Source organism: Vigna umbellata, chromosome 5 (assembly GCF_029865625.1).
Source record: "Vigna umbellata cultivar VRB3 chromosome 5, Vumbellata_1.0, whole genome shotgun sequence".
NCBI classification, from domain to species: domain Eukaryota; kingdom Viridiplantae; phylum Streptophyta; class Magnoliopsida; order Fabales; family Fabaceae; genus Vigna; species Vigna umbellata.
In genome coordinates this window covers 19904528-19928864 of record NC_142169.1, presented here as the reverse complement: position 1 = coordinate 19928864, position 24337 = coordinate 19904528, and the positions used below count along the sequence as shown (strand labels likewise).

At 32.5% G+C, this 24337-nt stretch overlaps 3 protein-coding genes and 1 non-coding gene across 5 annotated transcripts; 3 read left to right on the top strand and 1 right to left on the bottom strand.

The window, feature by feature from the left end:
* Positions 1 to 432: 432 nt before the first annotated feature.
* LOC148197899 (translocase of chloroplast 34) lies at positions 433 to 6107 on the bottom strand. Of its 2 annotated transcripts, none has more exons than XM_088115009.1 (8): positions 5998 to 6107; positions 5507 to 5615; positions 5274 to 5381; positions 5056 to 5180; positions 4657 to 4921; positions 1119 to 1187; positions 861 to 1022; positions 433 to 757 (listed from the first exon to the last, which is right to left on the bottom strand). In XM_088115009.1, the coding sequence occupies exons 2-8, from the start codon at positions 5603 to 5605 to the stop codon at positions 644 to 646; spliced, it is 942 nt and encodes a 313-aa protein (XP_087971135.1). In that variant the 5' UTR covers positions 5606 to 5615; positions 5998 to 6107; the 3' UTR covers positions 433 to 643. The 2 variants fall into 2 exon arrangements, with proteins under 2 accessions (XP_087971135.1, XP_087971136.1); XM_088115010.1 differs by lacking the exon at positions 5998 to 6107 and adding an exon at positions 5838 to 5964.
* A 317-nt stretch (positions 6108 to 6424) lies between these two features.
* On the top strand, positions 6425 to 8249 carry LOC148197898 (uncharacterized). Its single transcript, XM_088091649.1, has 3 exons — positions 6425 to 6800; positions 6928 to 7052; positions 7939 to 8249. The coding sequence occupies exons 1-3, from the start codon at positions 6500 to 6502 to the stop codon at positions 8140 to 8142; spliced, it is 630 nt and encodes a 209-aa protein (XP_087947775.1). The 5' UTR covers positions 6425 to 6499; the 3' UTR covers positions 8143 to 8249.
* A 1418-nt stretch (positions 8250 to 9667) lies between these two features.
* On the top strand, positions 9668 to 11040 carry LOC124819764 (metacaspase-9). Its single transcript, XM_047291339.2, has 2 exons — positions 9668 to 10119; positions 10276 to 11040. Exons 1-2 carry the CDS (start codon positions 9765 to 9767, stop codon positions 10869 to 10871), a joined length of 951 nt encoding a protein of 316 aa, XP_047147295.1. The 5' UTR covers positions 9668 to 9764; the 3' UTR covers positions 10872 to 11040.
* An 8284-nt stretch (positions 11041 to 19324) lies between these two features.
* Positions 19325 to 19406, top strand: TRNAS-GCU (transfer RNA serine (anticodon GCU)). Its single transcript has one exon. It is a non-coding gene; the product is annotated as a tRNA-Ser (tRNA).
* Positions 19407 to 24337: the final 4931 nt, after the last annotated feature.

Below are 24337 nucleotides of genomic sequence, written 5' to 3'. Positions count from 1 at the left end.
AACTCTCAGTCAAAATCAAACCAGCCCTAAATATTGAAGGAGCTTAGAAAAACCACAAAAGGTTATGCTGTAAAGTAGCCCAAGTAAGAATTCCTGATGTTTCATGCACTACTTACCCACATTTCGCATAGGGCACTCATTTTATGCACCCACAAATTTGTTTCTACCAATTCCTGTTGAGTTTTCCAATATCTGAAAAAAAACATACCAGAAAATAGGAAGAAACACCTGATTTCTAGGGTATACTTAAACTGTATAAGTTGGCCTCTACTGACCAGGAGTTTATGTACTGCGCATTAAGTTCAAGGTTTTTAAAGCTTCAATGCGACCATTGTACACAAAAAATAGTTGATACTTCAGGCTACAGTTTTAGTATATCACACGCTATCAACGATGGTAGTTAAATCTTAGAGATGTTTACAAGACATTAACTACTAACAAACTGAATCATGCAAAAAGCAAATTAAATTCCCAGCATACAGGAAATCCTCTAAAGCTTGATTAAATTCCTATGCCGCAAACTACTAGCAATTACAGTAAACCAAAACCATCCAAGTTCACTCATAAAACAAGGACAATAAACAAATTTGTAAGCAAAGGAAGCTAAACATAAATGGAACTTAATGGGTACAGAAGTGCACAGCTAATAAAAATCTCTCTTCCGGAATGCGGCATCGCGTTTCTCCCATGCTGGCTTTCTCTCATTTTCAATGTCCCTCTCGATCAGTCCTTTTATTGGCTTCATGACAAGGAAATACTGAAGAGAGGATAAATAAAATAAACAGAAGAGAAAGAAATCAATGCTCCCATCAGTGTAATGAGAAAACAAATAAGCCTCTCAAAGTTCATAACGTGCTTACTTGAAGAGCAAACACGAGTGGAATCCATAATTTCCCTCTCTGATTCGGATTTGGCCCTTCAATCAAATTCTTATCAACATGAATAGACACACTTTTGTTCAATGCGATTTCTGTGATTGTTTGGACTAGATGGGGAATCCAAGCAGTCCCATTTGGAAGAACCTAACACCAAGAAGTACACGTTATCTCAATCAGACTAAGCAAGATAAATGAATGAAAAATATATAAATAATAAATGCAATGAATCAAATATCCAACCTTTTCATCGCTGTCATTTTTGTTGCATCTCCCACTGTTCTCAACTAAAACAACAGGCATAGAAGCAGCCTAAAATTTTACCCAAAAAGAAAGCAATATATAATAAGCATGGAAATTATGAGCTATAATAAACACATGCACGAGAAGAGGCATGTTCAAAATGCATCAGATAACAATTTTTGAATTTCAAATTATTAAAAAATGAAGAAAACAAAGAAAAGCCGGAATTTTTTCTATGTAAGAAAGAAACATACATACAAGTTTATACCCAACAAAAAAGTTAATTTATACATCAGAACAATGCTCTCCCAATTCTTAGAATATCTATCAAATAAATATTCAGCATGACACCTTGTTGAGTTTAAAATAAATAGAAGCTTGAAAATGGGCACTGTCTCATAACAAAAATAAGGATAAGCTACGAATCCTGGTAGGTTGCTTTATCCACGGGCATTATTCATTTTTCTTTCTTTAAAATTATTTAATTAGTATGCTTACGTCTCTAGCCCATTGATTCAGTTCTGTCTAATAATACCCTCAATAATTAAGCATCATCTTTGCTGACCAAAAAACAAATTATGCACGCTATAATTTAATTTTACAATAATGTTTCATTGATGTAATTTTTTTCTACAACAATGTTAAGTGTTAGCACATCTAGGATGTATTGTATTATATATTTTCAATAATTTCTTGTATCACTGAGTCCATGACATATTGTATACCTATCTTGTATTAATTATCTTGGCTTCATAAAGAATGATGTATCCTCGAAATTCCATATATTTAACTTCAACAGATATATCCTTGACAGGATAAACTAAATAGCATGTCAAATTTAACTCACCTTACACTCAAGAAAAATCCAAAGGGGCACCTACACTATACACAGAGGTCAACCGGGAATGTAATAGAGCAGAATACGAGCAGGGATTAATAAAATTATGAATTAACACAAAAGGGGTAGCTTGCCAACAGATATTTATGCTCATTGTATCAAACCAGAAGTCAGAAAAATAACTACTGCGGCGATATGGCACAATGGGACAACGCTACTTGAATATTAGAAATACAAGTTAATAATGTATATTGCACATCATGGTTATCAAACTCACTTGTTAAATATGTGTCCACTCATGGCTTCTGAGTAAACTCGTTTCTCAAGCAAAATCAATAAAATCAAGTTTGTAACCGATTTGACAAGTTTGACAAGAAAAAATTTTAAATCCAAAACGACTTTGTATGGAGGGTGTTTTTGAAAAAAACTCATCAGATTAGGGTTCCAGATTAAGCCCCTTCTTCCTTCTTCTGAACTTGCTCTATCGCACACTACAAGCCCCTCTTTCGCACTCCTGTCATTTCACCATCTCTCGCCATCGCCATCGCTCTCGCTCTCAACATCATGGTTGCCATTGTTGCTCGTCATTACCTCGCTTGCCGTCATTCACCATTGACATTGCAACTCACGATCCTATTCTTTATTTTGAAAGCAGGGATAATGTGGGAGGAAAGGGTGGTATATGGTGGTATGCTAGTTTTAGGATAGAAGAAACAAGAGCTAATATATTATATTAGCTATGAATTAATTCTTAATTGATTTTTATAATTAGGAATTAGGTTTTTAATTTTACTTTTCAATTAGGATTAGAAATTATTTAATAATTATGTAATATGTTTTTTAGTTTTGTACTTGAAAATTTATATTAGAGATTAATTTAAAGTATGTCTGGAAATAAATCAAATTAAATTCAAAGCAATCCAACTGTATCCTAATAATTTTGTTTTCCATGTGAAGTAAACTCTTAGGGTCAAGTTTACGTAACTTAAGTAAATTCTCGAGTTTGATTACCTTGTTAAACATAGATAAATGCTAAAAATACCTAAAATAATTTAACATTAATTACAAAAGTTTATAATATTAAGCTAATACTAACATGAGTTGATGACAGATCAAGCGATAAAGAAACTGGATGGCATCCCCTGCATTGCACAACTTTTTTGAAAAACCAAATTGGGAAAGAGGGTAAAAGAGAGTAGACACACAAATCAAGGATTACAAGCTAGAGCGCATCCCCAGCATTGCAGAGTCTTTCGAAAAAACAAAGGCAAAGAGAATAAACAAGAGAGTGAAGTGGAATAAAAAGTGAGCCCTGAAGCTCTGTCCAGAGGACAGGTGACAATGGCTGGACAGTTTTAGAACACTATTCATAAAGAATAGTAATGAGGTCAAAACTCATGAGAACTTGGATGACAAGGGGAATAAACAAGAAAAAACGGAACAGTAAAATGAAATACCAGTGTCTGTCCGTTGGACAGAGAACAGAAGACGTAGGCAGAAAAAAGTACAATTAGAAGCAACCAAAACTGAAATCATAGCTGCTTCAGGTTTGCTGGAAATGAAGGTGCTCTTTGCGGTGATGCTGTTTGGTTTCATGTTCACTCTCAACTTTTCACAACAAAAACAGAGTAGGTCTCTCCCTTTCTCTGAAATAAAGATTAGAATGTATATAGAAAGAAAAAACTGACCACTCGTCCCACATATTATGTGCAATGTAGGAATTTTCCTCAGTCAACAGTAGTGGAAGCGATGACCAAAAATTTTGGAACTGACCGATATCCATGACTGAGACACCGGCCAAACAAGCTCTTTCCTATGGAGTCTAGAATAGCGGTCTGGCATCTCTATTCATTCATGTCCCACAAATAAATTATACAAGTAAATATTGTATACAGAATATATTATATTTTAAACACAATTGATAATGAACATAATAAATTTAGTTAACATTAAATATAATAAACATAATGACACAAGTAAAAACATATTATAGTTAATATGCTAATTATATAATGTGGACTACATATGAAATAAGAAAAATATAAACTGAGAAATAGATACTCTCATATAGCCCAGGTAGTAGTAGTCCATCACCTTTTACCGTCCTGGTTCAATTCATAGAATTGTCACTTTCGTGGTCAATTCTTAAAGCTTAAAAAGGCATATCAGATTTAATATAGTTTCAGAGGTATTTAGAACTGTATTGTGAGAAGAAGTCGTTGATAGTTTAAACATCCTCGACTTCTTTCAATTCTCACAAAAAGTCTTAAGGTATGCCCTTTTCAGAGTCTTTTACTTCAATGGTTACCTGGGACGCAGTTAAGCCAAAACCCACTTGAAGGCTTAATTTGATTTATAGACTTTTAAGGTTATTGACTTCTGTTTTTAGCTTTATAACGTGAGTTATGATTACTAATTATGGATATATCTTTCATTTCATGTAATATTAATATTTGAAATTTAAATTATTTAGCTCTTAACTACCATCTTGAAAATTGCAGCGATCCTGCTGTCTGAGATCCCACTATGTCAGTTTTCGGGTTGGCAGCACTGCCCCCACCATTTGGGGTTTATGACTACATGCCGATTCAAGGAACAGGGCACTAAAACAAAAAATGCTTTGACTTTTAATGCTTACTTACAATTTTGACAAACTTAGATGCATTTGAAGTATAAGATTCAATTTACAGGAATAAATACCTGAAAGGCTTCTTTCTTTATCCTGGCACCTGACCTAAGAACCTTCAAGAGAGCCTCAGATCTTTGTGAGAAGAAGTCATCATAAGGCAATCCATCTGGTGGAGAGAACTGGGCATGCGTGAGTGCTACTATAGCCTTGTTCCATATTCCTTTGCCAAAACTATCTGTTATAGCTTTGGCAACTAATTTATCCAAGTTGTCCACTCGATACACATCCAAGCGATCCACATAAAGCAACACATCTATGGTCTTGTTCAGAAGAAAACTACTCACACACACACAGAGATTCCCAAAAAACAAAAAGAAAAAGAGCAGACACAGTTAAAAAACATATCTAAGACCATATACATGCTTACAGGTAAAGCATCACATGATAAATACAAGCAATTAAGCACATACCGCTTTATTATATCAAGTGCCATATCATTGATGTAGCCCCCTTCAATGAGACCAGGAGTGTCGATAATGTTCAATGTAAAACCAGCCCTTGATCGTGACACCATCACAGGTCGTGGCCCTTCCGACTTCGCCACAAAAGAACAACATCAATAAACAAAAAATCGGACAACAGCACAATAACCACCCTTAGACCTTCACTTGAAAGTATCATCTCATACCTGGAAAGGACTGATCGAAACCACTCTTTCCCCAATGATGGAGTTGACAGTTGAAGATTTTCCAACACCACCTTTTCCCATCACAAGTATAGTCAAGGAGTTCACATTCTACACCATAACAAACATGAAATTCGCAGGCAGAAAATAAACAAACAAACGTGTATACAACAGTAAAACAAAAACAATAAACACGAAACATAGGTATAATTAGATATGGTAAATAAAAACAAAACCTCTTGTTTAAGTTTTCCCAAGAGTTCAAGCAACTTAGTCTGGGTAGCAGGGGCGAATGTATTGATGCCAGACCACTCACGGATAATTTGGGACGCCATCGAAAATATTCTACGAAAACAAAGTCGGAAAACAGAAAAATAAAATCAAAACTCGAAAAAAATTCCGTTTTGGTCCATATTCCACAACACAAGGAAAACCTAACCGGCTAAAACAACATATATCATCAACCAAAGATTCAGCTCAATTAGAAATGTAACTCGAAATCACAACAACAGTCTCTAGAATACAGGCACGAAAAGGGAAAATAATAATTCGTGGGAGATAATAAACCTTGCGGCGAACACTGTGAGAATGTAATTTGCGGTGAAGAAATAGGGAACAAAGAGAGTGATGAAATGAAAGAGTAAAGAGAAGAGAATAGGTTATAGATAAATAAAGAGAAAAAGAAAGAGGTTAGAATAGTGTAATGGAAGCACTGCACCGCCCTTACCCTCTTATCCGACTGTTCCAGTTTCCGCTTTGTGATAACAGCAGCGCCCCCACTTCCCCCAACTCCCTTCTCCTTTAAATATCATGTATTTTCTCTACTTTAAAAATTAAATTATTTTATTTTAAAATTTTAATTCTTTTAAGAGAGAAGATTTTACACATTTCCCAAAAAAATAAACTCCTGTGAAATATCTAATAAGCTAATTGATAATTTTACAAGTATATCATAATATAATAATTATTTTATAAAAAAAATTACAAACTTTGTCTAAGAAAAAATATTTCATATTTTTTCAGAAATTATTATATGTTAGTTTTAAAATAGACATCGTCTTTTGTTATTATGTTTTAAATCCTATAAAGAAATAATTTTGTTTTCTTACACTATAGTATAGCAGATAAGATTTTCGACCAAATACCTTATGCAAAATACAGCACACTATAAAATTTGATCCACGAGAAAAGCAGAGATAACAAAACAGAGATAAACGAACAGCTACACAATGTCGACCCAGAGAAGAACGGGTTTCATAAACTCCCAAACGACGACGTCGCAACAGATCCGTCCCTCCGTCATCACGTGGTTCCTCCAGCGACCGCACTCCATCCCCATCCTTCTCGCCATCTTCCTCTTTCTCGCGTGGATCTCACTCCGGGTCCAGCTCGTCTACCACACTCCCCCTCACTCCTCCCACCGCGACGCGCTCGTCAACCTCGTCAGGTTCCACGCTTCCCACATCGCCAAGGACAACCGCGGCTGGCTCTTCGATCCTATCGTTCTCGCACTCGATTCCGGCCTTTCAGGTTCCAATCGTGCCTTTCTTCATGCAATTTCAATGCGTCGTCCTTTCGTGGTGTTCTCGTTGTTCTTGGTTCGTTCGGCATGGAGAGATATTTTGAGGAGTTATTTATTTTTTGTTGTGTTGTGCAGGTGGAGCTGTGACGTGTTCGTCGCTTCACGTGGGAGAAATTCGGCCTGGGAAGCGAAGAGGAAATCACAGACACCACCATTGTAACGAGACTTTTCTCATTTGGGGCGCTGCAACCAGGTTTAGGGTAACAATCTGCACTTACTCATCTTCTTCGTCATCTTCATCATCCTTCACTCAATGTACTTTCACTGTACATTCTCACTTGTAATTAAAAAAAGAAACTTATTTATTTTCTTTTCATTCTTATAATTAAAAATAAATCATTTCCACCATTTTAATTTCTCTTATATGTACCATGTTTTAACTTTTACTTTCTAAATTCAGAATAACTAAAAATATTGAACTTAAAGTAAATGTTTGTGAAGTGATTTTTAAAAGAATTACTTATTTAAGAAGAAGATAGACTTTGCTTTTCTATTTACAAAAAAAAAATGCACAGAAAATTTCTTATTTTTAACATAAATATAGAAAAAAAGTTGAAATTTATTTATCTCATTAAGGAAAAAATAACAAGGAAAGTTATCCATAATTTGCTTATTGAAATAATTTGTAAAGTGCTTATTTTTAAAATAAGTAGATTATACCAAACATTAACAGATGTCTGCTTATTTTATTAAAAAACACTTTTTAAAAAAAAATAAAAAGTGAGTACAAACACCATTAAATCAGCATGTATAAAGACTAAATTAAAATCTATATGTAAGTACAGGAACTAAATAAGTAATTAAATATGGAAAATAATTTTTTAAAAATTTAATAAAATACAGTGATTATAATTTGTATATTATTATCTAATTTATAAAAGTTATATTAAGAGGGATTTATGAATGCAGAACAGAGTGTGAAAGTGGCACATGGTAAATTTCTTTAATTGCTAGTACACCAAAATTAAACTTTGTTTAAAATGAAAATGACTAAATGATTAAAATAATAAGTAACAAGATTTTTGTTATGAAATATTGTTAACCATGACTCTGAATCATGAGTTGCAAAATGGTTGAATTATGCAGTTGGAGAACAGTGAGCAAGATGATGGTTATGCTGAAGTGACCATTGGGAGGGATGAAATTGCTGTAGCTACAAGTCCGGTTGACAAAGCTCATGCTTTAGTGAACATTGATTCCACTCGGAGTATCTTCTTTATAGGTTGTCAAGACAGTGTTATGAACAATAGTGCCTCAAGTACTGACTTTAATGTTTGGAAAGATCTTTGAAGATTTTTTATTTTCATTTTTTTATTCTGAATCTGAAATGTATCTGAGCCAGCATGATGAAATTTTAACCTATCACTTGTCTATATGTATATAGAACTTAGTTGCAAGTTCGGCTGATGATGAATGTGAGGATTTTGCAAGGAAAAAAGATAGATCCAAGGGAAATAATGTTACGTTATAACCTTAGGCACAGTAAATAGGGGCTTGTTCCAAACATTCTAATCATGGACTTGTTTTAAAAAAGAATTAAAAAATAATAACTCTTTCAAATGAATTTTAAACATAGGATTTGTTTCGTCCAAATCAAACTAATTCTGTATTGTAATGTTTCAGCCACAAAGAATGATACCTTAGAATGTTTAATTTGGATGGGAAACTCGTGTCATGTCCATAACTTTTTTGTCCTTCTACCTCACATTTTTGTGCCCGTGGGAGAAATGTGTACACTATATGAGGTTTACTTGCACGCAAGGGCTATATGATGAACACAACGATAATAAGATTAATTAACTTATTTTAAACAAAAATATGTTTATAAAGCTTAGCTTACCTTGCAGGTAATCTGAGAATGGCCATGTGATAGCTTAGCTTAACTTTTTAGTTCGGAGATTTAACTAAAAATAACAAAAGTTCGTCTATTAGATCTTTTATTAAAAATAATAATAATAATAATAATAATAAGTTGTTTTGAAATTCTCGAAAGCCACGAATCCCTTCGTCTATAAATGATTGGTGCAAACTAATAAAATTTGAAAATTTTGAAAGTTCTCAATAATTAGAGACTCTATGTAGAGAATCTGCTTACACTTATCAACCTGCTGTAAAATGATCAAATAAGTTACAGGCAAACGAACCTGGCCTTAGCTGATTGTATACGTGTCTTTGGATGATCAATCACACGAGATATCATTTTCAAGTGTTAGATTCGATTCATATACGTGAAGGGACTAACTGGTATTGTTGTTGCTTAGACTTGGATCAAACTTTCAAGATTCCAGAGACAGTCAAAAGTCTAAGTTAAATATTCTTCTCTGCTTAATAAAAGTTACTTCAAAGTCAAATAGGAAACACGTTCTTTCTTTCTTGTTACTTAAAAACTAACCAGAAAGGGCAAAAAAGAAGGTGATTTCACCAAATTCATGTCACTATTCATTCACCCTTTTCATAGTCTTTAAGAAAAATCCCTTTTAAACTGCTTTGGAAATTTCCTTATCCAAGTACTCAAAGAGGTAACAACTTCAGATTCACCAATTGGCATCTTTAAATTGAACTTGTTATATAAATTAGTGATTCCTGCAGCTAACAACTTTTCCCGCTGCAACATAAATTACTCTAATTATTGTTTCCCAAATAACATTCCAAAGTTGCAATTGTTAGTTGAGCGAAGTTCTTCACACACAGCATGTTTTTGTCCAAAACAGAAGTTCCCTGGCTTGTAAGCCAACACAAGCGTCTCATAATGTTGCTTGTGGCAAATCCAAAGGGGTAGCCAAATGCAATGCTCCCCGGAGAACTATATAAATGGAGGAAACTAAACGAGCAATAATCACACACAGAAACCAATCTTTCTGACAAACTTTGTTTTATTCACTGTCTTCACATCTTTGAAGTGAAACCAAAAAATGGAGGCGCAGAAGAAGAGGGTGGCAGTTTTGGTGGGTTGCAACTACCCCAACACCGCAAATGAGCTGCATGGTTGCATAAACGATGTGTTGGCCATAAAGGAGACTCTGGTGAAGCGATTTGGGTTTGATGACAGTAACATTGAGGTGCTCACTGATGCACCAAACTCTTGTAAATTGCCCACCGGTGCTAACATCAAGCAGGCACTGGCTAAGATGGTTGATGGAGCTAAAGAAGGGGATGTGCTATATTTTCATTACAGTGGACATGGAACCAGAATCCCTTCCAAGAAACATGGCCACACCGTCCACCATGAGGAGGCTATTGTGCCTTGTGACTTCAATCTCATCACTGGTTTGTATAGTTACCTTGAAATATTCACTTCTCACTTCACTTCACATCACATCATTCATCTTTAAATTTGCACAATAACTCCAACACCTTAACCATGCTCAGGTAAAGTAGTTGTGTGAAAAATAAGCTATGAAAAAATCATTACTCATTTTTCAGATTTGGACTTCCGGCAACTAGTAAACAGGCTAGCAAAGGGTGCAAGCTTGACAATCCTCTCAGACTCGTGCCACAGTGGAGGACTCATCGACAAAGAGAAAGAGCAAATAGGTCCATCTTCATCGGTTCAGAATGGTTCCACATCGAAAACCAGTTACACCCTTACCCACAAGACAATCCCTTATGATTTCATACAGCAACACCTATCTTCCCTAACAAAAGCCACCGCCACGGACATCGGCACCCATATGCTAGAACTCTTCGGCTCCAACGCAAGTTTGAGGTTCCAAACGGCGTCGCATGCTCTGTTGGAGGCGCTAGGACCCGACGAGGGGATCCTGCTGAGCGGGTGCCAGGCGGACGAGACGTCGGCGGACATGAACCCTGGCGTCGCCGGGAAAGCCTACGGGGCATTCAGCAACGCGGTGGAGATGGTGGTGAGGGAGAAGGAGGGTGGGTTGAGCAACAGAGAGGTGGTGGTGAGGGCGAGGAAGGTGCTGCAAGGTCAGGGGTTTAATCAGCATCCTTGCCTCTATTGCAGTGATGAGAACGCTGATGCTACCTTCCTGGGACATCCTCAGAAAACAGAACACTGATATGTGAGATTTGAAATGTGTTTGTGTGAGGTTAATTTCATAATGTTCTGTTGTTGTATGAATGTTATCATTTACATTTTCTCTTTGGTTAGGTCTATCACAATAATATCAATTATACCAATAAAGTTCATGTATCGTTTTTCATATAAATTAAAGTTGTTTAGTAAAATTAATTATTTACTGATTTAGGTTAAACAATTTAAAATAATAAAAGGAATATTTTTTTAGTAAGATAAGTTATAAATTATAAAAAACAATTAAATGATGAAATTAACAAATGGAACAGGAACTTCATCAAGGTTAGATTTCTTTCATGTTTCGATTTAATGTGAAAAAACCAAACAATATATTCCTGATTTTTATTCTAGAATTCATGTCATTGTTTAACAAGTTTTAATATTTTAAAGGCAAATCTAAACCTATTAATAAAAATTTTAATATCTTAAATTTTTTTATATTAATTGTCTGCATTTATGTTAAAGACGCAGAATCACTTCATCTTAATTTAGATTCTGAGGTCCATAATAGAACACGAAAATAATGATAAAAATATATATATTGAATAAAAAATCATAAAGAATTAAGATTCATTACATCTTCAACCTGTGGAATTAGTGTATACTTTATCTTTATCTTTTTCTAGATCAAGTTTTCTCTCCTCGAAAAGGAAGATTTATTTTTCAAAAAGGGTTTTTTTTAACTATGTGTAGTCTTTTCTTTGATAACTTTCATAGACTAAGTTTGAAATTTGTACTTGATTTTATTCTTGAAATAATAAATAACTAATTTTGTTAATATATTTTTTAATATTCAATGATTTTTATTTATTTGCAAAATTATAAAGCAAATATTTATATTTTTCAAATTATTAAATAAAACCTTAATTATCCAAATAAAATAAAATATTTATCTTTTCTAAAATTATTTGATAAATCCTTAATTATTTAAAAAGATAATAACAAAAATACAAATAAAAGATAAAAATAAACATAAAAAATATGATAATATCAATTATCAAAATACTCGAAACTTTAAACTTTTTCATATTTTATGAAAGATAAAACTAAAGACTCATGTAAACTTGTCGTACTAATACATAAGCAAATGACTTTTTCAATTAATCTTAATAATGCAACAGAAGATAATTTTACTTGTATCTTCAAAACTCAAGATAAAATGACACGACTCTATTTATTCACTTCAATCCTAAAAACAATATAAGATATAATAATCATACTATTGAATTAAAAAAATAGCTCACAAAGAATGAGTATTCCGTTTTACACACAAGTGTTTATTAATGATCACTCATAATCAACATATTACAAAACCACTTCATCAACTTTTGCATATCATCTAATTTACACAATTCATACAAGGGGTAGATCAAAATGTCTTTCATAGGTTGTAATGAGGTTTCACTAGAAGAAATATGATTTTTCAAGAATTCAAAAGCACCATTAAGACTAAGTGAACAACCAAATGTAAATAATTGATGGTAACCTGATATTCTCTACAAAATAATTTTCCCAAAAATTTTCATATCTTTCTTATAACATGATGTCAATACCAAATTTCGTCCGGATTGGTTTTTGGCTTTATCGTATTCTATTGTCTTATGTTTTATTATTTACTCAGTTTGATTTATATTTTTATTTTTCATTTCTTTTCTTTTTCTTATTCTTATTTCCTTTTTTAGTATTCCATTTTTATTTTATTTTACTTTTCCTTTCATAATTTCCACTTTTAAACTTTATTTTTACTTCTTATTTTTATTGTTAAGTTTTGTTCTAATATAATTACTATAAAAAATAAATAAATAAATAAATAAAATAAAGAGATTTGGAATGTTCTATTTTGTCTTTAGTAAAAACAAAAAAAAAACTTTTGTCGGGAGAAAGGACGACGCATAGGGAGAGTTAGTGGGCACAGACGCGATTTGGATTGGGAGAGGAAAACGGTTACGAGGAATCTCGAAAAAGGTAGAAGAAGGGAATTTTGAGGGAGAGAGGGGGGACCGAAAGAAAAGACTGGAGAGCCTTCAGGAAAATCATCATCGATTCCTGGTGAGAGCTTCCACGATTCACCAAGAAAAAAAGAAAGACGCCAGGCACAAGGGGAGAGATCATCGGAGACGAAGCGGACAAAGGCAAGCAGAGCTACAAGAGGTAAGCACACCTTACTCACTCGTGTGGACATAGTCATGTAAGTTTGCTGCATTATGTTTCATTTTTATGCTTGAAGTTGCCTTGCTTGAGTATGTATCGTAGTAAGAGTCTTACCCTTTCTCCATTCTACATTCTTACCGAAAATCTTCATCACCTTTCCCTAAGAACCCCTACACATTGGAGCTCTGAAAATCCCTTTGGTGTCAATCCGCTTCAAAACACTTGAGCATCACGAGTTCTCCTAATTTCAACATTCTTTAATGCCTCTGTTCACCCTCCAACCAACAACATTCCCCATCTCGCCAACCCATACACCATTATCAAACAATCAACTATCCCCCTCACGCTCATATGCACACAACACACTCATCGTTTCCAATCCCAATAGATGAGATACGGAACACAAATCAATCAACATTAAACCAATCAATAAACGATAAAACAATGAGAAGAAAAGAGGGAAGAATGCGTCGGTCCGGTGGTGATGCTGGAGACGAAGGAACCCTTGAAAGAGAAGTAGGAGAGCTCATCGCAGCAGCCCCGGTGGCTCGCGGCTGCCAGCTGGATGGAGGCTGGGACGCGGTGGCTGGTTTAGTAGCGTGGTGGCTGGATTTGATGAAGCAGTGGCACGGTTGAGCTGGCGACGGCTTGACGACGACTCGCGGTGGCCGGTCTGGCGGAAGGCGAGTGCGTTCTCTTCTCACGCGCGATGAAGGGTGAAAAAGGGATCTGAGGCTGTGGTTAGCGGCAGTCCGAGTGTCACTTGGCGTCGCCAGCGAAGCTTCGGACCGGGTAGAGGGTCCTCCCGCGGTGGTTGTTTGGGTGGCGGCTGGGACGTGGTCGGAGGTGGGCACCTCTGGTTTTCTTGTGCAGAGAGAAAGAGACCTTGGGTCTCATTTGAGTGGTTGGCGCAGAGAATGGGGGAACCCCTAAGGGTTCCCTGAGCTACTGAAGAATGAAAAGGCCTTGGGCCTGTTGCTGACCCAGCCCCCTTTGCGTAACCCCCTGTCTTCACCCGCGCACCCCCTACACCGCGGGCCAGTGCTGGGCCAAGCCTAAGAATAATTGAAAATCTTTTCTCTTTCCTTTATAAAAAAAATACCAAAACATATTTTAAAGGTTAAGCACATGTGTGATCGCTCGCATCGTCCTTGTGCTAAAAACATTTCCTCTTTCTTTTTATAAAAAAATACAAAAAAAATATTTTAAAGGTTAAGCACGTGTGTGATCGCTCGCATCGTCCTTGTGTTAAACACCTTTTCTCTTTCTTTTATAAAAAAATACCAAAAAATATTTTAAAGGTTAAGCACATGTGTGATCGCTCGCATCGTCCTTGTGCTAAAAACCTTTCCTCTTTCTTTTTATAAAAAATACAAAAAAAATATTTTAAAGGTTAAGCGCATGTGTGATCGCTCGTATCGTCCTTGTGCTAAACACCTTTTCTCTTTCTTTTATAAAAATACCAAAAATATAAAATATTCAAAAACTAAAAACATCCACATTTTCAAACAACAAACAATCTCTCGGCCAGAACTACGTGATCCTTGATTCTTCATCAAGAGTGGAGATACGTAGGAGCAAGGCTAGTCCTTGTCAGGTTCACTTCCCAAAAATCCAAAATCATTTCCAAACAAAATTCTCAAACAATTTCCTAAACAAAATTTCTCAAATAGATTCAAAAGAACTACGTAACCCTGATTTCTCATTTTGAATGAGAATACGTAGGAGCAAGGTCAATCCTTGTCGGGCCCAAAAAACTAAAATATATATTTTGTTTCTTTAAGAGTTTTATTTTAGGGGATAGTTAAACATTTTGTAAACCACATCATTTGCGCGCATCTAATTAAAGGTACTGCCTTCGGGCAGGCGTTGTAGGGTGCTGATACCTTCCCTACGCGTAACCAACTCCCGAACCCGGAATCTGGTTTTCGTGGACCGTGTCTTATCATTTTATGGTTTTTTCGTAGTTTTCCAGAATAAACTATGGTGGCGACTCCAAAAATCTCTTTTTAAAACCCTTTTTTTTATCGTTGTCCTGTCGCGATTTGTTGTCTTTTTCTCTTTTTTTTCATATATATTTTTTCTTAGGGTTGGGTAATGATACCCTACCCTAAGTTTATTCAACCAAATGATCTCATACTTTTATTTTACTCAACATTAACTTGTTCTCCTTGCTAAGGTGTGGGACAAGATATTTTCTCTCTCTAAAGGCTAAGGGTAAAAGAATGGAACAATTATGCTAAAAAAGGTTAACAACATATGATTAACATATTGGTTAGTTAGCCAGAAAGCTTTAAACACATTATTCAAAACAATTTTCTTTATCTTTTTTAACCATTTAGGTGATTGTATTAATAAGAATCAGGTAAAAAATAATTTTATGGAAATAATTTGCTTCCCTTGTAACTCTTTACACACAAGTTCACAATACTCAAATATTAAACAATATGGCATACTCTCACAATAAACAAAGATTCATTTAATGCAAACACACTAAATATTCTCTCAATCAATAGTTATCTCAATTATATGCCCAATAGTTACCTCAATTATATGCACAATTGTGAGACAAGAAAATCAATCCTCGAGAGTATCTAACATAGAATTAAAAGTCACGATTAGAATAAGTTTAAGTTTAAGATTAAGTAAATGTAGACACATATTAAAAATTTGACAATTCTTTAATACAAAAATAAAAGAGAAATAGAAAAATAAAATCATTCAAATATAAATAAAGAAAAAAAAAACTTCTATTCTTAAAAAAAGAGATGCAAAATTTTGTTAGGCGAGCTTAGGATGCCCAACGAGTTTAGGTCGCCTAGCAAGTTGTGAAACAATGACATTTGGTCACTAGGCGAGCAACACTAGCCTAGCGGTTGATGTGAAAATTTTTAAAAATAAATAAATACCTTTATTAGAAAGTGGGTTTAAAGCCTAACTCAACCCCACAAAACCGGCTTGTAGGGTGAGGTTTGCACCTCACTTATATATTATAATTTGGCCTTATCTCTAGTCGATGTGGGACTTCCAACACACCCCCTTCACGCCGAGGTATAGACATCTCGTGCGTGATAGTAGAAATTGGGTGGTCCGATAACGGACCCGATAGCGGGTGGAATAGAAGAATAGAATGCCCACTTAGAACTCGCTAGGATAGGCTCTAACCATGGCTCTGATACCATATTAGAAAGTGGGTTTAAAGCCTAACTCAACCCCACAAAACCGGCTTGTAGGGTGAGGTTTGTTCCTCACTTATATATTATAATTTGGCCTTATCTCTAGTCGATGTGGGACTTCCAACAAGCGCTTGTTTAACGTCTTTTAACTTGACGCCTAGAAAATTTAAAAAACTTAGAAAATATATGGTTGTCTCCCAACAAGCGCTTGTTTAACGTCTTTTAACTTGACGCCTAGTATTCATGGTTCGTGATCAATCTTTTTAGGGTGCTTCTTCTCTTCATCATGCCTATAAGGCTCAAATTTTTCACAAGTCACCATTATAGTCCTTTTTGGGTAAAGATCTTCAATTTCAACACTCCTATAAGCTTTGACTTCTTTAACAATCCATTTCTTTGACCATTTTGATCTCCATCTTCTAGGATTTAGTTTTAAAACTCCATGATGATCATGTCTATAATGCAAAATAAGGAAACACTAGAAAGGACAAGTTAAACAATTTGTTTTAATTATAAATAAAATTTAACTAAACATGTAAATAATAAAAATAAAAGCAATACAAACTATTTAAACCTAAATTGGTAAATAAAATGCAATTTATTAAATAAAACGTCAATATTGGATAACAACACCAAAAACTTATTACAATATTGACAAGTGTATTAAATTGTACAAATAATAAAGTGGATAAGTCCAAATATCATTTTTAAGTTGAGACTCGTGTTGTTCAGTAAAATTGTGATTATTTATTGATTTAGGTTAAACAATTTAAAATAATAAAAGGAATAAATTTTTCATAAGATAAATTTTAAATTATTGAAAGCAATTAAATGATAAAACTAATAAATACAATTGAGACTTCTCTAAAGTTGGATTTCATGTTCCAATTCAATGTGAAAACAACAAACTTCATAATTTTTAATCTAGCATTTACACCACTTCTAATAAGTCCTAATGTCTTATAGACAAGTATAAACTTATTAATAAAAATCTTAATGTCTTAGATTTTTTTTATTAAGAGTTCACATTAAGCATTAAGTTCAAATGTTAAGAATGACCAATGATGAACTCTATGTCTAAATCCACAATCAATTAGTTTTTCTATCCTAGTATAGGTTCTAATATTGCATCTAATAATCAAATACCCATAAATATGCAATCAATCAATTCATGTAGTTAAGATGGAGAATAGAACACAAGAGTAATGAAAAAGAAACATACCGAATAACAGAAATTACAAAGAGTTAAGATACATTACATCCAACATCCCCGTGAATAAGGAAGTTAGTTAATCTCATAGGTTCTAAACACTAGAAAAGAATAATGATGAATGTCTCTAGCTTGTAGATTGAGCCTTTGCTTTCTCTCCTTTTAGATCAGGTTCCATGTCTCCCCAAAAGGCAAGGTTTATTCCCCAAAAAGGATTTTTTTTCTAACTCTATGGAGCCTTTTATTTAAAGACTTTCATAATTGGCCTGAGTCTGAAATTTGTACTTAAATTTATACTTGAAATAACCAACTCAGTATATTTTTTAATTTTGAATGATTTCTATTTATTTGCAAAATTATAAACCAAATACCTATATTTTTAAATTATTAAATAAAACCTTAATTATCTATAAACAAAAGATAAAATACTTATCTTTCTAAAATTATTTAATAAAACTTTAATTATTTAAAAATTTAATAACAAAAATATCAATAAAATATGAAAATAAACATGATAATGTCAATTATCATGACCAAAAGCACAATTGTCTTTTATAAATTAAGCTTTTTATAAATTAAGCAGGGCTGTCGAGAGAAGTTTCTCCTATCTCATACTTTCACTGCTTAAGTAACAAGTGGTTACTTAAGCATTGAGGAGGAAATGTGGATGACATTTTTTAGAACTTGTTGAATTTGCAGCAAAGTCTACTTTCTCAAGCAATAATGTGATGGTTGAGTGATATGGAAGGATTGTAGTTGTTCAAGCAATGAATGAGTGGTTAAGTAAGAGATGATCAGACCAATTCTTTCTCCTCTAAAGATGGTCACTTAGGTAACGGAAGGACAATTGAATGAAATAAACCGCCTTAATTCTCTCTCATCCAAAGTTATTGAAGAACATAACGTCACTCAAGCAAGAAAGTCTTCCTTTATATGAGAGAATAACGTCAATAAACAAAGATGAAGCTCAAATGACATACATATGTTGATGTTGTATTTAACCAGAGATGCATATGTGATTCGATATATACATACATACACACACATGATTAGATGTATATTAAAATAATGGTTTATGTATATTGTGTGTGGATATGTTTATGATATTGTGGCCTAATATGATTATGAATGTTGATAATTATTGGCTGGTGAAAATAATATGTTTTGAAAAGTTTCACATCACCTAGGATCACCTAGGATAAGCTATAGAGTGAGTGCGGTAACTATATAATGGACTTTAAGTCCATGTTTTTTTCCACAATCAAAGACACTTAAAACTTGTATTTGACTTTTCTTATACTTTTATTGTAGAGTGTTGTGAGGTTTGAGTTAAATTCTTGCTTTGTAGAATGTTAGTATACTTAGAATTAAAGAACATGAAAAAGTGGTCACAAATTTTCAGATAATGTTATTCTCTAGTTAAATAGACAACTTCAATTAAAAAAAAGTCATACATTATATAACTTCATTCTTACTCTAAAGTCGTATCAACAAGAATGACTTTAGCTATTAAAGTTTGATTATGCCCTATTTTTTCATATTAAAAAATTCTACTCCTTTAAATAAATATAAAAGTAAATTAACCCTATTTAAATTAAACTAACCATAAAATGACCATCAGAAAAAGGGTGATGATGGAGGCCGGGACAATTGGAGCTTTTAACCACTTTGGTGGAAAGTAGGAGGGTTCAGAAAGAAATGACTAGCATAAACCAACCCCATATTTTTGCCGGCCAATAATATTTTGTATACAAGAAAAGAGTTGACCCCACTACGAAACCATCAAGATAAACACTCTGTATTAATTCTCTGCTTATTTTCTTTACTAATTATGATGTCGTTGAAGTTAGAACAGATTAAGTATCGTTAGAATCTAACAATATTAAAATATAACATAACGTCGCTTTGGCCGAGTGGTTAAGGCGTGTGCCTGCTAAGTACATGGGGTTTCCCCGCGAGAGTTCGAATCTCTCAGGCGACGTGTTTCATTTTTATTTGTTATTTTGATTTATTAACTTTATTATAAATATGCTTAATGAGGTTTTTTAAATTAATATCTAATTCTTTAGCATTTATTTGCTTTTATATTATTTATGTTAAATATACTCAAACAAAATTCTTAATTTAATGATGATATAAATGTATTTTTTGAAGCATGTACATCCTTTGGTAGATTAATAAATTTAAGTACATACATTTGTTATGCTCACTAAATGAATACATTCTTTTATCTATAAATCTTAAATACATATAGTAGGAATTTAAATAACTTTCACCCTCGTCACACTAAATAAGTGTAATATAAAGTAATTGTTTAAGATTTTGTTACTTTTAGGTTCTAACATAGAAACTACTCTTATTATTTATTCTATTTACAATTAGATAAGTTTCATATTTAATATCAAATTTTTATAAAATTGAATTAAAATTCGATTATTTAATTATAAAATGTAATATACCTTTAAAATCAAACTCTAACTTATCCATGATGTTATTTCAATATACAAAAATTTATCTTTTATCGTGAGATGTAAAATTACAGACATAAAACAGTTTATCAGTGCGTATATCAATATATATATATATATATATATATATATATATATATATATATATGTATATCGTAAATATGTTTTCCTATTGATTCAAAGCAAAAGTATTATACATAGTATATATTTTGTACTTACATTTTCTCTAGATATTGTTTCAAGAAGACTTAATAAAAAAATTTATATTTTTTTCTTAATTTTTCCTATTTTCGCAGCAATTATGCAAAATTTTCCATCTTAATTCTTAATTTTAATTTAATATATTTCATGTCAATAGTTATATATATATATATATATATATATATTCATATTAGTTAAATAGAATTTTAATTTAAATATGAAGAAAATAACAACTCAGATCAAAAGAATATCTTGGATTATTAATATAAGTAAAATTTGAAAAAAGAAGTCAAACACTACCATGTATTAGTTATAGAGTAATGGTATTACATGTATTTGAATTTGATATTTGAATGATACGTCCATGTGATATTGTAGGTCTTATGGTTTATGTATAGTGAGTGGATTTTATTAAGAGTAACAGCGGAAGAGGAAAGTTGAAAAGATTATCTCGGATAGAAGTCTTTGAATCTTTGAATGTGGGTAGTTTGTGATAGAAGTCTTTCGAATGACTCATGTAATTAATGAAACTCTAGCGTTAAAATCTCATCAATTTTTCCACCTTTTCCTTCAAAGTAAAGATTGGAAAGATTATATTGAAAATACTCACATTGTTGGCATTACAAGAATACAGGGAAGGATAGAAGACGAAGTTATTGAAACTTTATTTCATCTTCAATTACTCAACCATCAACATTGTTTCATTTAATACGTAACTTATTAAAGTTTTCACTAGTAAAAAACACATTATAATGTCAGTGGTTTTTGGCCTATGACGTTAAATTTGAAACCGACATCATATCAGAAGATGTTAAATTGACGTCAGATTTAAAAAATTTGACGTTAATTGACGTCGGACATAGAACAATCTGACTTTGAACATGGAACAAATTGACGTCTACGGTAAGAACAACCGTCATCAATTTATGAGTTTTTTTGTCAATATACAACAACAAATGAAAATGAATATACAACACATGAACCACAAAAATTTCTAGAATTTTAGAAATAGTAACAACTTATGAAAAGTACAACAACAAATGAAAATGCAACAACCAATATACATAAAAAATAAAAAATGAAACTAACCATGAAGGTAAGGTAGTAGACAGGTGTCGCTGTGAGGGTGAGGAGAAGACAACCACCGCCGAAGAGAAAAAAAAGAGAACTCAACGGCCCTCCAAATGATGTCTATGCACGAAAATAATTGATTAAAATGAAAGGAAATCATACATAAAGTCATCAATCAACAAAGATTTGTGTTAAGTGGAAGAAACATTACCCAATACAACTCAATCTCTTTTCTTGTTTAACATAAAGAGTAAGACATTCTTCCTTTTTTAACATAATATTCTTAACATTTCTCATATTAGTCTTCATTTTTTTCTTTCACTATTACTTTTATTAACTGCACATTAACCTATGTTGTATGAAGATATCAAATTAAATTAATGTAACATTCAAATGTCATGTAAAATTATTATTTTCCTTGCTCTGGAAATTTAAATGATAAGAAATATAGTTTTAAAAAGTCAAAGTCTTGAATAAAAACCAATTTATATTAATATAATAGAACAGCGCCTTTACACCCCCACAAAATTATACATTATAGCTTAAATAAAATATTTTTCAATATGATACATTAAATTTAAAGAAAAATCATAGTTAAAATAAATGAAATAAATGTTCGTTTAATTTTTAAAAAATGAGATAAAAAATAAATATGAAGTAGTTTTGACAGTTTAACGATTGTTTATTAAAGAATAAAATAGACATAACCCCAAATCACAAGAATCGGAAAAAGAAAAAGAACACGATTCGAACCATATCTAGCTAAGCCCGTCCCGCGTCGCGAAGACGTCACTGTCGTGGTACCCACCGTGCGACGCTGAGGATGGAGGTTGCACCTGACCGCCGAAACTTGTGTTTCCTCTCTACCAAAACCGAACACAAATCTCCTCTTTTGCCATGCTCCTTGCGCGAGAACTCCACACCTTGTGAAGAACAACGTTCGAGACGCAAAGGCTTCAAGACACGAAGATAAGTCTTTGAGATGCAAACTGAAATCCAAGAAATGTAGATAAACGACACGGGAAAGAAGTATGGTTGGAAAAAATGAGTTCAAAAACTGAGAAAGATACGTAAAGGAAGACTCAAGAAAAGAAAGAAAAAGGACTGAAAAAATATTCAAAAAACAGATAAATTAAATATTATGGACGGTTTTTGTATAACCGTCAAAAAGTTTTAAAAAATAAAAAATAAAAAACATAGCTGCGGTCTTTAATAAAAACTTCCGAAAATTACTTCAGATTTTGAAAACTGCGGAAAAATAACATCCCCTAAAATATATTATTTTTTAAGTATAAGATAACATGTGTATTAAATAAAAATATCCTCATTATTACGTATAATTATTATATATAATTATAGATTACTGGAATATGGCCCACGTTTAAGAGAGAAGACCAGTTGTAGCACAAGCAACATAAAAAGCAAATGAATTAAATGTGTGTTGACATGTAACCACAAGTCATAAATTTAGTTACATATATCGATGACTCTGTGGATTAAAGTAAAAATTAAATGTATATTCTTAACAACCCCAAAAGATCATAGGATTGGACAAATGAGAGTAGTAGATGGCTTGTGAAAAAGGCAATTCAATTATTAACATGAAGATGATATCTCCAAATATGGCATACCATCCAAACTCACATTAAACACAAACATTTGGTAAGTGTTACACCCTATGTATACATTAAAAGAATATTATTCCAAAAAATATAAATATATACTATATTACAAATTTCAAATATTATAAAAAAAACTACTAACTTCCTACAACTATGTATATCTAGAAAATTATGTAATCACATAGAATAATATGATCATAGTAATAAAAATTAAATAATGAACTAATATTTTAATTAAATATATAATACAATCAATATATAAACGAGATTTAATAATTAATTTAATTTTAAGATGATATTAGGATATTTTTAAAGATAGACATATCAAATTTATTTTGAATATGTGTGCTTCCAATAAGTTTAATGTTAAAAGTTGTAGAAGTGATTATTATTATGAAAGTTGGTGTGAAAATTATTGTATTGTATATGGTTGAGTATCTCTCGATCATATCAATATTGATTTCATCTTAGAACGATGTAGTACAAATTACAAGTGAATACTTCTATATATGAGTTTTTCATAACAAATGGGATACTGACTGTTTTGTAAATGTTATCAGACTATGATTAAATACTTGCTCATAAAAGGTAAATGGACCACTAGGCCAAAGTCTAGGCTCATACAGGTAAGGGACCATAAAATTAATAATTATATTATAAATAGCACAATCATTGATGTATTTACGTTCTCATTAATTACATGTTTAATACTTTGCTGACATAAACATAAGAGTGTTTTCTGTAGACACAATCCTCATTCATCTTATGAGGGACAAGTATTTAGTAGGAAGACAAACACTTTGAAATAAAAAGTTAGATGTTTGCGGAGTTGTTGAAGTCTTTACAGAATACGTCTTCAACTCTGTAAAAACAACTATCAACTTTTATATATATATATATATATATATATATATATATATATATATATATATATATTCATATAAACTCTTAAATCATATCCAATGTCTACATACAAATATTTCACCTAGTATCAAAGTGTGAGGCCTTCCCTCCATTGATAGCAAAGACTCTACCAACTCTCTCTAGGTTTGGTCTCCTAACCAAGAATGTTGAATCTTATCACTATGAACAATAACATTTGTCTTCTTTTTCAATGGACAATCTTTAGGTAGATGTATTAACTTCTAACAGTTGAAACAAGTTCTAACATCAGGTGTGGGAGAGAACATTAACGGGTTTAGTGTGCAAATATATGGAACATCTCAAATATGTTTTTTACTACTGATGGGAAAAGAAACAATAATATTTTTATGCAATGATATTTCGTATAAAATTTTTAGTTGGTTATGCAAAACAAACTTTCTATTTGTTGACATTGAATAAAAATAGTTGAGATTAGTGTGTTGATATTCTATTGCATGTGAAAGTTGCAACATGACTTGGTAACCATTTATCTAATAGAGTATAATGTCACATCACTTGTGCTTTGTATTAACTTTTTGTTTTGAACATGTTTTTCTTGTATTGATGATACTATTTTGAGCAAACATCAGTAGAAAGTTAGTATGCTATATTAGAGTTTTCAAGAA